Source organism: Geotrypetes seraphini, chromosome 1, assembly GCF_902459505.1.
Source record: "Geotrypetes seraphini chromosome 1, aGeoSer1.1, whole genome shotgun sequence".
Taxonomy (NCBI): Eukaryota; Metazoa; Chordata; class Amphibia; order Gymnophiona; family Dermophiidae; genus Geotrypetes; species Geotrypetes seraphini.
In genome coordinates this window covers 473,641,247-473,655,761 of record NC_047084.1, presented here as the reverse complement: position 1 = coordinate 473,655,761, position 14,515 = coordinate 473,641,247, and the positions used below count along the sequence as shown (strand labels likewise).

At 43.9% G+C, this 14,515-nt stretch overlaps 1 protein-coding gene across 2 annotated transcripts in view; it reads left to right on the top strand.

Moving 5' to 3' along the window:
* Window positions 1-14,515, top strand: part of C1H9orf135 (chromosome 1 C9orf135 homolog) — a 63,850-nt gene that overhangs the window by 24,531 nt on the left and 24,804 nt on the right. For both annotated transcript variants that reach the window (XM_033924754.1, XM_033924746.1), the window contains exon 5: window positions 8,654-8,714. In XM_033924754.1, the coding sequence (XP_033780645.1) occupies window positions 8,654-8,714 (61 nt within the window). The remainder of the gene's footprint in view (window positions 1-8,653; window positions 8,715-14,515) is intronic.

The window sequence follows — 14,515 nt, the reverse complement described above, 5'->3', positions numbered from 1 at the left end:
TTAACAGCTGATATCATCAGTCCTTTTAATGATTTTAATTTAAATTTGAGAAATGAGTTCCTGCAACACACACAGAAAAAGAAAACTTATATCTGAAGTGCATGCATTATCTGCACATGAGTACATTTTCATATTAAGCATATATTTGGGTTTTCTTAACACTGTGCATTATTTTACACTTTATTGATTTAATTCCAAGATTTTATAACATAACACTTTTGAGCATAGGGACTAATTAAGTTAGATAATACTGAGGTTCTCTTTATCTTAGGGAAATCTAGGGTTCTATTTTTCTTTAGCTATACTTTCTCTAAATTTTCTGACTTTTAAACTTTAAAAGTACTGGAGTTTCATGAATACCTCTATGAATAAAACAACAGACACTAGGTTAGTCTCTGCTCTAGGACTGTACTTGCACCTAGAACAGACTGTCTAGCTACCACTGGAATGGTAAGTTTCCTATATGATATGGTTTAGACAGCAACTTACATAAATGTACACTTGGATGGGTTTTATCTAGAATAGTGGATGGGATTTGCTTGCATTCTCACTAGAGAATTCAAGTAAGCTTTGGGTAAGATCTTCTAGGCACCTGCCTTTGCAGGCCTAGGTAGTACATTTTTCTGGCTTTTGCTATCTAATTGGCATTTAAAAGAATATACTTGCACAGACACACACTGATCCATAAGAAAAACCGTACCCTGAGTAAACCCCAGTGCCACAGATAAGACCACGAACTCAATTCTGAATATTACTTCATAAATTCAGTAATATCCAAGAGGGGATTGTTGTGGCTCGTGGCTCGTGGCTAGCGCTGTTTATGGGACGATATTGGAATGGATGTCAGAAGCATGATAGTGCAGTATTTTTGTAGCGCCAGTTTTTTCGTATGATTCTGGGTAATTCTAGTTAGACAAACATCTGTGTTAGTTAAGGACCGCGCCCAAATAGAAGCGTACGGAAAAACAGGTGAATAAAACATTTAAATATAATGTAGCTAAGGCCAGAAGAAAAAACACACTAAAGATTAATATAAGGAAAAGAATGGTGTTTTTTTGTGTACTTTGCTGTTGAGCTAAATCATGGTGGAAATCATGATTACATGATTACATGGAGTCCAGTTTAGGTTCTTTGTGTGTACTATAACTGTCCTGTCTTCGGCCACCATCTTGTGCCAGTGAATAGTTTCTGTTCTTTGTTCAGCTTCCCGCCTTTAGCCTCGTGGTTCTAATTGATAACAGATGTGCTTAGGCCAGTTAGGAAGAGCATATTAGACTCCATATTCCAAACTGAGATATAACGTGTCTCAAACTGAATTGGATGTAGTTTTGAATGAAAATTATGATTTATTGAATGAATGAAAGCTTGGCCAAGAAAAATGTGAATGATTGGATTGAAGTGTATGACTGTGCTGCTATGAAAAACATATTTTATATATTTTAAATCTGAAGAAACACTAAGGAAAATCCTGAGCACAACATCTGGAAGTAATTAGAGTCAGTCTCAAGAATAGGAAGAAGGGGGGCATTGGAAGCCCACGCTTCAGGAAGAGGAGAGGGGGATTTACCCCCCCTTCCTCCAGAGTAAGATTTCTGTGTAAGGCCATGCAATTTGAATCTGTCAGCTTAGGAAGAGTTTTTTTCCTTTACGGCTGAGAATTTCTCAGCACCATGTTAATAATTATAGATTCTCTTGAATGTTATAATGTTAATTCAGAAATCAAAAGTAATTTTCTGAAAACTTTGTATAACTTTTAAACATGGAGGAATGTTTCTTTGTCTAAACTTTGAGACCACCCATAGAAATGTTATTGGTCGTCAAACTTGATGATGTCACTAAACCAAAAGTTATATAATAGAATGTAACTGGTAAAAACGTTGGAATTGTTAGGAGCAAGGCCAGCTTTTGGCTTCTGTAATAATTCTCTGATGCAAAAGATACTCAATTGATTTGCTAATAAAATTAATTGCGTACTCTTATGATCTAATATTAATATCTAATAAAAAATAAGATTTTGGATTTTATGAAAATATTTTGCATCATTATTTTTTTTCCATTTTCATTTTACAACCCTAGAAAGCTATAAGTACGCATGTGTGCAATTATCCTGCTCAGTTGACGCTGCAGCTGTGTAACAGCCCACAATGTCTGAGCTGTGGCTGCTTTGGTAGTTAATTTCCACTCTGCATCCATTGAGGATATTTGCAAAGTGGCCACTACTGTTTGGAACACAACTCCAGAAGAGACAGTCAGATTGGACAAGCACTTCTGCAGAGCCTTTTTACTTTCTGAGCCAACCTTCCTTCCAACCCACTTGGGTTTTACTGTGCTCTTGTTTACATATCCATTATCCTCATCCAGTCATGATCTAGCAGCTTGGGAGTCCCACATGTGAGAATATAATGCCTGCTTGTCCTTGTAGCAGGTGTTCTCCGAGGACAGCAGGCATATGTTCTTACAACCAGCTCACCTCTTCTAGTTGCTTTTTAGCTTTATTACTGAACTTATGGTCCCATGAGCCGATGTCGGGTGGGAAGGCACTGGCACATGTGCAGTATGGGCACTACCTAAAAATTGGCCACTGTGAGGATGGGCTACTAGGCTAGATGGACCATTGGTCTGATCCAGTAAGGCTATTCTTATGTTCTTATTTAAAGTGACTGTGCACTTGGAACCCAGTACAGACACTACCATGGATGACATCACCCACTGTCCTCGGAGAAAATCTGCTACAGATAAGTATCTTTGCTTTACCCTCCCTGTGAGTCAGATGTCTGTTTTGGACACAAATTGTAAGTTGTTTTACTGTTACTGTTTCTGCTCCTGTAAGCAAAGGTGGGATTTTTCCACTAGTTGTATTCAGCTGGAATGTACCATACCATATATCTTCTATATCGCAAGTTTTGGCAAGGAATGTGGTTTACAGCAAGATTTCTAATCAGTGGTCATGAACAATGAGAGATGCCTTTGCATTTTGAATTAGGGGTTTGAAGAGATGAGTCTTTAACATTCTCCTAAAGTTATAATATGTGTTTGGTTGACGCAGGTGTTGTGGGAGGCTGTTCCAGATGTTGGGGCCTTGGAATGTGAAAGTGTATTTGAATAACTTCTTTCAGCCTACATGCAAAGGTGAAGGGAAGGCTAGCTTGAAGCATTGCGTCAGTCTCGAGTTGAAAAAAGAGTTTGTAGCAATGATGTCCAAGATTAGTCCCATCATGTAGAGAATGACATGGGGACAGAATTTGGGAACCTCGGGAAACCATCCCTCTGTCATTCTTTAGGGAGAGAGGGCAGAATCAGAGTATGAATGGGCACAGCCACTGACTCTTAAGCCTTGCATTGAAGAATGCTTGTATAGAAGGACTGAAGTTGAGATAGACACTAAAGAATGTCATGGGACGATTTCCCGCAGTTATTGACGGGGATAAATTCTGTCCCTGTTTCGTTCTCTATGACATTTTCCCTATAAATGGCTTTATCCTAGGACAAGCAGGCAGCATGTTCTCAACATGTGGGTGACATCATCCATGGAGCCCCGTAGCGGACAGCCTCGCAAGCAGACTTGCTTGAAGAACTTTCAGAAAGTTTGCGAGTGCTGCACCGTGCATGCTTGAGTGCCTTCCCGCTGAACGTAGGTCTTGTGTCTCCTCTGAGGTATCTCAGTTCTCGTTTGTCCACGGAGCCAAGAAGCACCTGTGTTTTTCAGCTCTACCCGACTTCGAGTTCTGCCTTCTTGCACCGCGGCTTTTCTTTCTTAATTTGTTCTTTTATTTTGTAGTTGCAATGCAGCGCATCTCTATTAAAAAAAAAAAAAAAGTTTCATTTTTTTCATCGGTTCTCGTTCGGCGGGGCTTGGACACGAGCCCTGCCGCCGACCCTCATTTGGCTTCGGCCGTATTTTTGCTATGTTCCAGCCTGTTCCAGGCTTCAAAAAGTGTAGCCAGTGTAACCGGGCGATTTCACTTACGGACCCATACCATTGGTGTATTAAGTGCTTGGGACCCGAACATTGTCCTGAGTCCTGGCCGCACTGTGCTACTCTTCAAAAAAGAGCTCTCCAGAGACGTCGTGTCCAGATCCAGCAGCTCTATGGTTCCATGGAGCCGTCTGCAGAAAAGGCTTCGACCTCGGCGGTGGCCTTAGTGGCCAAGACCTCGAGCAAGTCGCCCTCATCTGTGAAGGCCTCATCTGCTGTGCCTCCTAAGGTCTTGTCATCAGGCAAGTCTGCTCTTCCCTCCGCAGGTACGCTAACTAAGAAGCTTCCAGCTGAGTCTCAGGCAGTCCATACAACGAGTGCAGTTGTGCCAGCCTCTATGAGACCCCCTCCGAAGTGTGCCTCCAAAAACAGGGAATACTCATCTTTGAGGTCGCTCTCTGTGGGGCGCACTGCTGCACCTTCTAGACCAGAGTCATTGGTCTCGGTGCCTGTCTTCGAGGAAATGCTGCAAGCAATCTTGATCTCAGTCTTTGCCAAGCTTGCCTCGACCTCGACCCTGCTTTCTGCGAGCCAGTTTGAGAATTCTGTCGAGGCACAACGAGCAAAACCTCTTATGTCTCTGCCTTTGTCCTCCAGTGACTCCTCGCCTCGTCCTTCCAGGTTCGGGTCTCCAGCTACTCAACCTCATTTGAAGCATTCCTCGTCATCGAGGCACCTATCATCGCTCAGTGGACCCTGGCATCTCAGTGACAGCAAGCTTGCGACCCACTCTCTCAACACATTACAGCGACTCCTTCGTTGAGACAGTCTCTCCACTGGTGGATGCTCTCTTCCAATCTTTCCAGAGATTTGCTATTTCACACGCCCCCTCATCAGAAGATTCTCACGACACATTCCTTGACCTATGCTGCAGTGCGCACCTAGATGGTCTCCATATTCAAGGTCACTGGTCCAGCATAGATCGTCGATGTCATATCAATCTGTTGGAACTCAGAGCGATCTTCTATGCTTTCAAAGCTTTTTAGCATCTTCTCCACGACACGGTAGTCCTCATTCGAACGGACAATCAGGTCGCTATGTATTATGTGAACAAGCAGGGAGGAACAGGATCTTTCCCTCTTTGCCAAGAAACTCTAAAGCTTTGGAATTGGGCAATCCTTCACAATACCTTCTTGAGAGCTGTCTACATCCCTGGACAGCAAAACTGTCTGGCGGACAAATTAAGTCGTCTTCTACAACCTCACGAATGGACACTCAATTCCTCGCCTCTACATCACATTTTTGCTCAATGGGGAACTCCTCAGTTAGACCTCTTTGCATCTCCCCACAACAACAAACTACCTCAGTTCTGCTCCAGGATATACTCTCCTCACCGCCTCTAGGCAGATGCTTTTCTTCTGGAATGGGCGAATTAGTTTCTCTATGCATTCCCTCCATTCCTTCTGATTCTCAAGACTCTTGTCAAACTCAAGAAGGAGCATGCCATCATAATTCTGATAGCTTCTCGGTGGCCCAGACAACCATGGTACTCCCTTCTATTTCAACTCAGCAGCAGGGAGCCTCTACTTCTCCCAGTGTTTCCCTCTCTGCTTCCACAGAGTCAAGGGTCTCTGCTTCATCCCAACCTGCAGTCTTTACACCTAACAGCTTGGTACCTCTCAACCTAACTGCCACTATACAGTTCTCTCAATCTGTACAGGACATTCTAGAGGCTTCCAGGAAGCCTTCCACTAGGCAGTGTTACACCCAGAAATGGACTAGATTCTATGCGCTGGACCTCTGGGCCCTGCAAAGATTTTTCTTTTTTTTTTCCCAGGAGCTGGGAACTTTTAAGAGACTAGTCTTCATGCGCGCCAAGTCTCCTGCTCTCCCCAAGCTCTGCTCTTGCCGCCCAGACTCTCCTGCTCTCTGCCGCCTTCCCTGCAGTGCGAACCCGCGAACTTATCTACAGCTACTGCTTATTTGTAATAAAACCATTGCAAATTTAGTTTTTTTTGGAAGGGGGTTCTTATGGATATTGATTTGGTTTACGAGGAGTTCCTGCAAAGTTCTCAGCCCAACCAAGAAAGGAATGACTTGGAGCCATGAAACTTATAAGTTATTCCACATATTCACCCCTAAATTCAACACACTTGACATATCGTGTCTGAAGTTTCTGTAACCCTTTCAAAAAATGCTCTGTCTGGTCACCGAAATACTGCTCCACTGCTGTAGTCGCCTCCAAATCACTTGAAAATTGTTGCCCTTTCAAATTCTTTTTAAGGTTTGGAAACAGAAAATACCGGTAGATGGATAAAGATCTGGTGAGTAGAGTGGATGGTCTATGCACTAAAAAATTTACTACGTCAAAACATCATTTTGTCAGCCTTGTGAGCAGGTGCATTGTTTTGCAAAAAGAGAATTCCTTCCTTTCTGCAGCTTCCCTCTCCTCTTCTTTTCTTTCAATGCCTTATTTTAATTGGCACAGCAAGTTACAGTAGTATTCAGCATTAACTGTTTGACCCCCTTGAAAAAGAGTCACTACAACAACCTTCCTGATTCCAAAACACTGTGGCCATGATCTTTCCTGCTGACTTTGGGTCTTGAATTTCCTTGGCCTTGGAGAACCTGAGTGTCGTCATTGCATAGATGTGTTATTTTGTCTCAAGATCAACAGTAACTAGTTGTTCCAAAAAGTTGGCACTAGCTTGCTGAAAATGCTGGAGAATCAGTTTGGAAGTGTCCACTCAATGTTGTTTCTCGTCAGTATTTTTACATTTGGACACCCACTTGACTGACAGCTTCTGCATACTCAGCTGCTCAAAGTTTATACACCCAACACATTCCCTGGATAGCTGTAGTGTCTCGGCAATTGTTTTAACCGATATTCACTGATCTGCCAAAATCAGGTCATGGACATGGTCAACAATTTTAGGAGTTGATATTGTTTAAGGCCTCCCAGGCCTTGCTGCATCTTCGGTCTCAAAATCTCCAAGCTGAAAGCTTGCACACCACTTTTTCACTGTGGAGTATGATGGACATTTGTCACTCAATGTTTGCATCATTCATTCACGGATTTCCTTTGGAGTTTTCTTCTGCAGGAATAAGAACTTCATGATGGCTCTGAGTTCCACACTTTAATGTTCCACACTTTTCGTTGTCATGGTTCAATCAGTGATCTGAAACAATGTCACAACATAGCATTATGATTCTGCAAATTGGCACTTTGCAAAATAAAATAACACACTATTCAGCTACAGCGGAAAAATAACGCTCAGAATTTAGAAAATTAGTTGGGCTGAGAACTTTTCAGCACCCCCTTGTAACTTAATGTCTTAGCAACTCAGCCAGCATGCATTGAGGATAGTGCATTATGGAGAAGATTACACAGAATAGAGAAAATGAGAGGCATTGGCTCAAACGGTGTCGGGACTAAATCGCGCGAGACAACGGCGCGCAGACAACTGAGCGCAAGGTTGATGGCGCGTCGAAGAAAAGCACTATTTTAAAGGGCTCCGACAGGGGGTGTGAGGGGGGAAACCCCCCCTTTACTTAACAGACATCGCGCTGCTGTTGTGGGAGGTTTGGGGGGTTGTAACCCCCCACATTATACTTAAAACTGAACTTTTTCCCTAAAAAACAGGCAAAAAGTTCGGTTTCAAGTATAATGAGGGGGGTTACAACCCCCCAAACCCCCCACAACGCCAGCACGATGTCTGTTAAGTAAAGTAGAGGGTTTCCCCACCAACACCCCCCGTCGGAACCCTTTAAAATAGTGCTTTTCTTCGACGCGCCGTCAACCTTGCGCTCAGTGGTCTGCGCTCAGTTGTCGGTGCTCCGTTGTCTCGCGCGATTTTGTCTATGAACCGCTCAAACTGTTGGGCAGCATTTTTTTTTTGGTCTTGTTTTAAGACAAGTACAACCTAAGATAACTTAGATAAAATTTGAACTTTTTTGATATCAGGCATGAATGCAGATAATTATAAAATAAAATGGTATGACAGAGCAATCAATCACAGGCTATTTAACATAGCTCATTAATGCTACCCTAGGATCTATTTTTTTTGGCAGATGTTCAACTGTATACATAACCAATTTTGTGTATGTGTAGTTAAGCACACACAAAAAGCTTTCCTATAAGTTTTGACAGTGGTAAGATTTAGAATGGGATGCTGGGCAAGATAGGCTTTTGGTCTGATGCAGTTAAGTCTTATATTCCTGAATTTGAATGAATGAAGACCATTGTGAAAATTTGTTTTAAAAAATTTATATTCTATACTATTGCAAATGTTCTAGGTCAGTGGTCTCAAACTCAAACCCTTTGCAGGGCCACATTTTGAATTTGCAGGTACTTGGAGGGCCTCGGAAAAAAAATAGTTAATGTCTTATTAAAGAAATGACAATTTTACATGAGATAAAACTCTTTAAAGTTTATAAAACTTTCCTCTTAGCTAAGTCTTAATAATAATATTGTAATTTATAGCTAAAGAGACATATGATCAAGAAACTGTTTTATTTTACTTTTGTGATTATGATAAACATACTGAGGGCCTCAAAATAGTACCTGGTGGGCCGCATGTAGCCCCCGAGCCACTGTTCTAGGTAGATTAGATTCACATGCACAATTAAGACAAATGCAAAACAATAACTAAAACTCTCAGTAAACAACATATAAGATTATTTGATTCGATTCACCTCCTAAACTTGTTTTTAATAATATGAATTATGTGTTTTTAGGATTTTTGATACAACCTACAACTCAGCTTTTGTTGCACCTTTCCCTTATATACCATCATGCGTAAGTATGGAAGCTGACAACAAATATTTAAATTTTTAAATTTAAAAAGTAATAATTTAACTAGTGCAGTCAAGTTTGGAAAAACAATAACTTTGATCTGCTTTTATTAAGGCTTTCTACCCATTCTGTGTATTTGGTGAAGAAAACCTTAAGTCAGGCCCTGTGCAAATATAATGGCTGTGTGTAGGCAACTCTTGGTGAGACATTTAAACAGGCAGAAAGGGGACTGACTGAACATACTCTTCAATTTATTCTGTTATCACGTGATTAATTTGAAAAGCTCTCTTTTATAAAGGGGGCTTTTGATTTTTTTTTTCTCTCCAGTTCTCAGAATAGAGATAAACCTGCTGTAGTACAGAGCTCACATTGCTAATCTCTCACAGTATTTGTGAGTGCTCTTTATTTGCAGACGTAGGCCATAACACTGGCAACAAAAATGGGTGTTCAGCATCCCTTAGACATTCCCTCATATCTTCCCTGTGCTACTTTTGGAAAAGAGGAAGAGCGTATCATATGGGGGCAGGAGTATACCATGTCTGTACGTATTCTTAAAGGCTGATGTGTTTTCTTTGGCATCCAGCTGTACCATCCTGTACTGTTGAGTTGTATATCCTTCCTACCAGCAGATTTTATTTATTTATTTAGTTGATTGTATATCCCATCCTCCCCAAAGAGCTCAGAACAGGTTATAGTTTTACAGTCATGGAGTTAACAATGTACAGTTACATAAGTCTACTCTTGGAAAATTGTATGGAATTACAGAATATTCTGCATGAAGATGAAGACCAATTTTTATCCAGGTGACATCACTTATATGAGAGCTGGTGCTTTATGGGGAAAACTCCAATATTTCCTCTATGTCTAGCAGATAGGTTGTGTGGGCTAGTACATCTGGTCCTTAGTCTAGCTCCTAGCCATGTAGTCTAATGTTACACTGCTTGGCAGAGCTCATTGGCCTTGCTTCCAGGCTTCTTTTTCTTTCTTTTTTTCAGGCCTTAGGATTAGTGGGGTTGGGCGGACCCACTATGCCTAAGGCCTGATTGGTCCAAGCTTCTACAGCCTGGGCCAATCAGGCCTTAGATTTAGCGGGGATGGGCCGGGAAGGGGCGGGCCCATCTCATTTCCACGAGGCGGGCCTGTCGGCTGGACGGCAGTAAGACCAATCCAGCCGACCAACATTTAAAGGTTAGTTGGGGGGGTCGTCGTTAGCATGGGGGGGTCCGGAGGGGGTCCAGCTTTCTGGCAGGAGGAGATGGGCATCCTCCTGCTGGCGATTACCAGTTTGGGGGGGGAGGGGGTGTCCAGGGGGTTCTGGCAGGAGGAGTTGGGGGCATCCTCCTGCTGGCGATTACCAGTTTGGGAGGGAGGGGGGGTCCGGGGGGTTCCGGCAGGAGGAGTTGGGAATCCTCCTGCCGGGCGATTACCAGTTTGGGGGGGGGGGGGGGGTCCGGGGGGTTCCGGCAGGAGGAATTGGGCATCCTCCTGCCGGCGATTACCAATTATGGGGGGGAGGGGGATCCGGGGGGTTCCAGCAGGAGGAGTTGGGGCAATCCTCCTGCCGGTGATGGGACAGGCAGCCGCGGGCCGCTATACTTATTGCAGAAGGGAGATCTCTTGCCGCGATAAGTATAAGCAGCCGCGTCTACTTAAAATGTAGAACAGCATTTGCTGGCCTACATTTAAGCGTCTTTTCCTCTACTAGGGAGACGTGTAGGGCCGCCTAGGTTCGCCTAAGGCCTGCCTAATGTCCTCAGCAAGCTTAGGCGTCTTGCGAGCCTCCCTAGGCTCCCGGAGGCGCCTTCAATATTGGCGGCCTGCCTGGGGAGCATTTTTTTAAAAAACGTTCATCCCGATTGGCTGATTAGACAGCTGTAGGACGCCTAAAGCTGCATAAAATCGGGACGCTCTTTGTAGAATCAGGGCCTAATTGCAGATAATCCAGTCTGTTCAGAATCTCTGACACAGTAGGAAGAGCCTGACCACCAGCACTGTGCCACTGCCAAGCGCACAGAGGTAAATACACAAACAGCCAATTTTTGCTCATGCACCGTAAACCTCAGCACTGGAGCATTAAACAGACAATAACTCATCACAACAGGACAATGTTTACCCATAATTCGCATTAAGACATCCCATTTCCTGCCAGAAGGCTTTAATTCAGAGGTAGGACCACCAAATATGGCAGAAATCTCCCTCCTGTCCACACAGTCTCCAGCAGGATACAGAGATTGTACTGTAGATCAGGTGCAAGGCACTTAGGTTATAATACCATCTATAATATAATTTATAGTCATTTCAATATAGGCCGTAGCCCCTAGTCAGGTTAAACAGGCGAGTATAGAGCAGGCCCCAATTTACAGACCCAGGGTCCAACCCCTCTAAGTCTCATTCCCATTGTAATTTATAAGGATCTGAAGGATACTTCTCGTTTTAAAAGCGCAATTTCCAATAGAGTTTCTCTCCCCAGCCTAAGGTCTCTAAAGGCTTTTTGTACAAAAATGTACAAAGTTGAGTATAAGAAAAACGCAATCTCTAGCGTCAAGTCCATATTCTTCCTGCAAAACATCAAGGGAAAGAAATTGGGAATCTGTCCTAACTGCCCCCACATTGCGTAGACCCAATTTCACCCATATTCATCTAAAAGAGCTCCTCACTTCCCAGGGGAAAGTTTACTACAGTACTAAGCTAATTGGAGTCTGCAAAAAAAATACAACAACAAACTATCAGGAACATTTTAGACAGTGGTTCCCAACCGTGTCCTAGAGGACCATCAGGCCAATCGGGTTTTCAGGCTAGCCTAATGAATATACATTGAGAGACGATTGCAAATCTGCTACATGCATATTCATTAGGGCTAGGCCTGAAAACCCGATTGGCCTGGTGGTCCTCCAGGACAGGGTCGGGAACCACTGTTTTAGACCCCACAGCATACAAAGTGCTCAATATAGCTGCCATAAATGGGTTAGAATGAGTTCTTTAACTGCTCAAGATCTGCAGTGGGGCCATGGGAGTCTCCAAAGGGAGATATTTGGATGAAATTCTTGTACAGTATGCAACCGAGGGCAATCTACATACATAGTTCAAAAAGATACCTCTTGCAATAATGCAGCCTGGTAGTAAAGATAAAAGTTTGGGACTTCAATGCCCCCTTCCTGCTTGGCCTGACACAGCAATTGACGCCACACCTGCGGAGGCTTTCTCCGCCAGATATAGGCAAAGGCCTTGTGGAATAAAAGTTGAAAAAAATGCCGAGGGACCTGTATCGGAAGAGTCATAAATAAGTAAAGTAATTTAGGAAGAAGCATCATCTTGATGGCGGCAGTATGTCCCATTTAGCCCAAGGTCAAGCCATCCCACCTAATTCAAGGTCAAGCCAACCCACCTAAAGCAAAGATTTGTGAAGTAAGCCAGGAAAATTTGCTGCATACAGCTGAGTGTGATCGGCCGTCAGATGTATTCCCAAGTACTGAATTGAACGCTTAGCCCACAAAAAGGGAAAGCAGACCTACAGAGCCAAAATCCTTTCACCTTCTAGATTCACATTTAAGATCTCAGATTTAGAAATATTAATCTTGAAGCCCAAAACCTTCCAAAAGATCCATTACCACAGATAGAGAGGTTTCAGGATTCTGAAGCAATAATAAAATGTCATCCATATATAACAGAGTTTTGTGTTGTTGTGACCCTAATGATATCCTTTGCACCACAGCATCATCTCTAATCCGAATAGCTTGAGGCTCCATAGTTAAAGCAAATAGCAAGGGGGATAAAGCATTCCCCTTATGCATTCCACGAGCTAAAATAATCGGTGGTAGAAGGAGTCCATTAACCTTCAAGGACGACAGAGGAGAATCATATAGCAGATGCAGCCACAAAAGATAACGATCATCAAACCCTGCACTTCCAGTAGAGGATCTGCAGAGGAGTGATCTGACTCTGCTCCGACACCAAGCTCCTTCGGGGTTGTAGCCTCCTCCCTGCGGCCATGTATTTTGGGCTTGGGTCCTTGGGACTGAAAATGCTAAATCTTTCAGATCCGATGGGTAGAGTGAGACATTGTGCTCAGCACTCCAACCCCAGCAGTTACCGCTTACAGCAGGGGTTTTGGCAGCAAGGTAAGCACCACTAAAGTAAGATTGCAAGAAAATGCACCGGGGGCATGCAGAACTGAGATGTTAACTGTCCATCGTGGTCGATGATGCCACTTCCCCCCCCTTGCTTCCAGGTTTCTATTTCAAAGTAGACTTGGTAGAGTATGGAGTTTGGCTCAGCAGCCCCTTCCCCTAGTCATCAATCATAATATACCAGGGGTGCCCAAATGGTTGATCGCGATCGACTGGTTGATCGCGATCGACCAGTAGATCGCAAAGGCAACACGGGTCGATCGCGATCGACCAGTAGATCGCAAAGGCAACACGAGTCGATCGCATTGCCTTTGTGATCTTTTTCTTCCTGCATCCCCGAGCCAAGCCAAGCTTGGCGCATACAAGCCTTCACCTCTGACGTCAATTCTGACATCGGAGAGGAAGTTCTGGACCAGTCAATAGCTGCCTGGTTGGCCTGGAACTTCCTTTCCAACGTTAGAATTGATGTTGGAGGTGAAGGCTTGTGGGTCTGGCGCTTGTATGCGCCAGGCTTGGCTTGGGAAAGCAAGGAGAAATCAGCGTGGTGGCTTGTGGGGGGGTGCAGGGAGAGAGAAAGAATCAGGGAAGTGGAGAAATCAGCGCGATGGCTTGGGGGGCAGGGGGAAGAGAGAAAGAAAGGCAGGCAGGGGGAGAGATAAAGAAAGAGGGGCAGAAAGAAAGAAAGGCAGAAATAAATATTGGATTTAAAGAAGAAGGAAGTGCAACCAGAGACTCATGAAATCACCAGACAAAGGTAGGAAAAACGATTTTATTTTCAATTTAGTGATCAAAATGTGTCCGTTTTGAGAATTTATATCTGCTGTCTATATTTTGCACTATGGACCCATCTGCCTTGACCTCTGAAAAAAACCTTGGATACAAATGATAGTTAACATTTTCTCTGTGTATGGTGTGCTTTGTGTTTTTTTTAAATTTTATTGTTGGTAGATCATTTTGATTTGGTCATTTTAAAAAGTAGCTCACAAGCCAAAAAAGTGTGGTCACCCCTGATATATAATAACTGAGTGAGGTACTTGTTGCAGGGAAGGAGGGGAAGAGTCCCCATTCCCCTCTTTTTGGGGGTACCCCACCCTACTCCTGGGTGCCTTGTAGCCCATATAAAATCTTTTTAATTTAATCTGGTTGGGCTACATGTTTATGGAATAAAACTAATTGAAAAAGAAAATCAGTCTAGGTCAGCGATGGCGAACCTATGGCACGCGTGCCAACTGTGGCACGCGAAGGCCTTGCAGCTGGCACGCGCAGGGCCGCCATCAGGGCAGTACTACCAGGGGGTGCACAGGAGAGAGAGCTGAACGGGGACGATGGGGGACCCGCGGGGTTAAATATAACTCGACTGCCCTGCCGCTCACACAGCCGATCGGAAATCTTCCCCGACGTCAGCGCTGACGTCGGAGGGAGGGCTTAAGCAAAGCCCGCCCTCCGACGTCAGCGCTGAAGTCGGGGAAGATTTCCGATCGGCTATGTGTGTGCGGCGGGACAGGCAGGAAATAGAAGACAAGCCTACGCGGCTCGAGCTACATTTTGCTGAGAAAGTTGCTAAGATGGGCTGGGAGACAAACGGGGAACACAAAAGGGGGAGGGAGTGCGTTTTGGACACAAGGCATGAACTTGGGAGAAAGGAAGGGAGGGAAAGAGATGCTGAGGTGGGGGAGG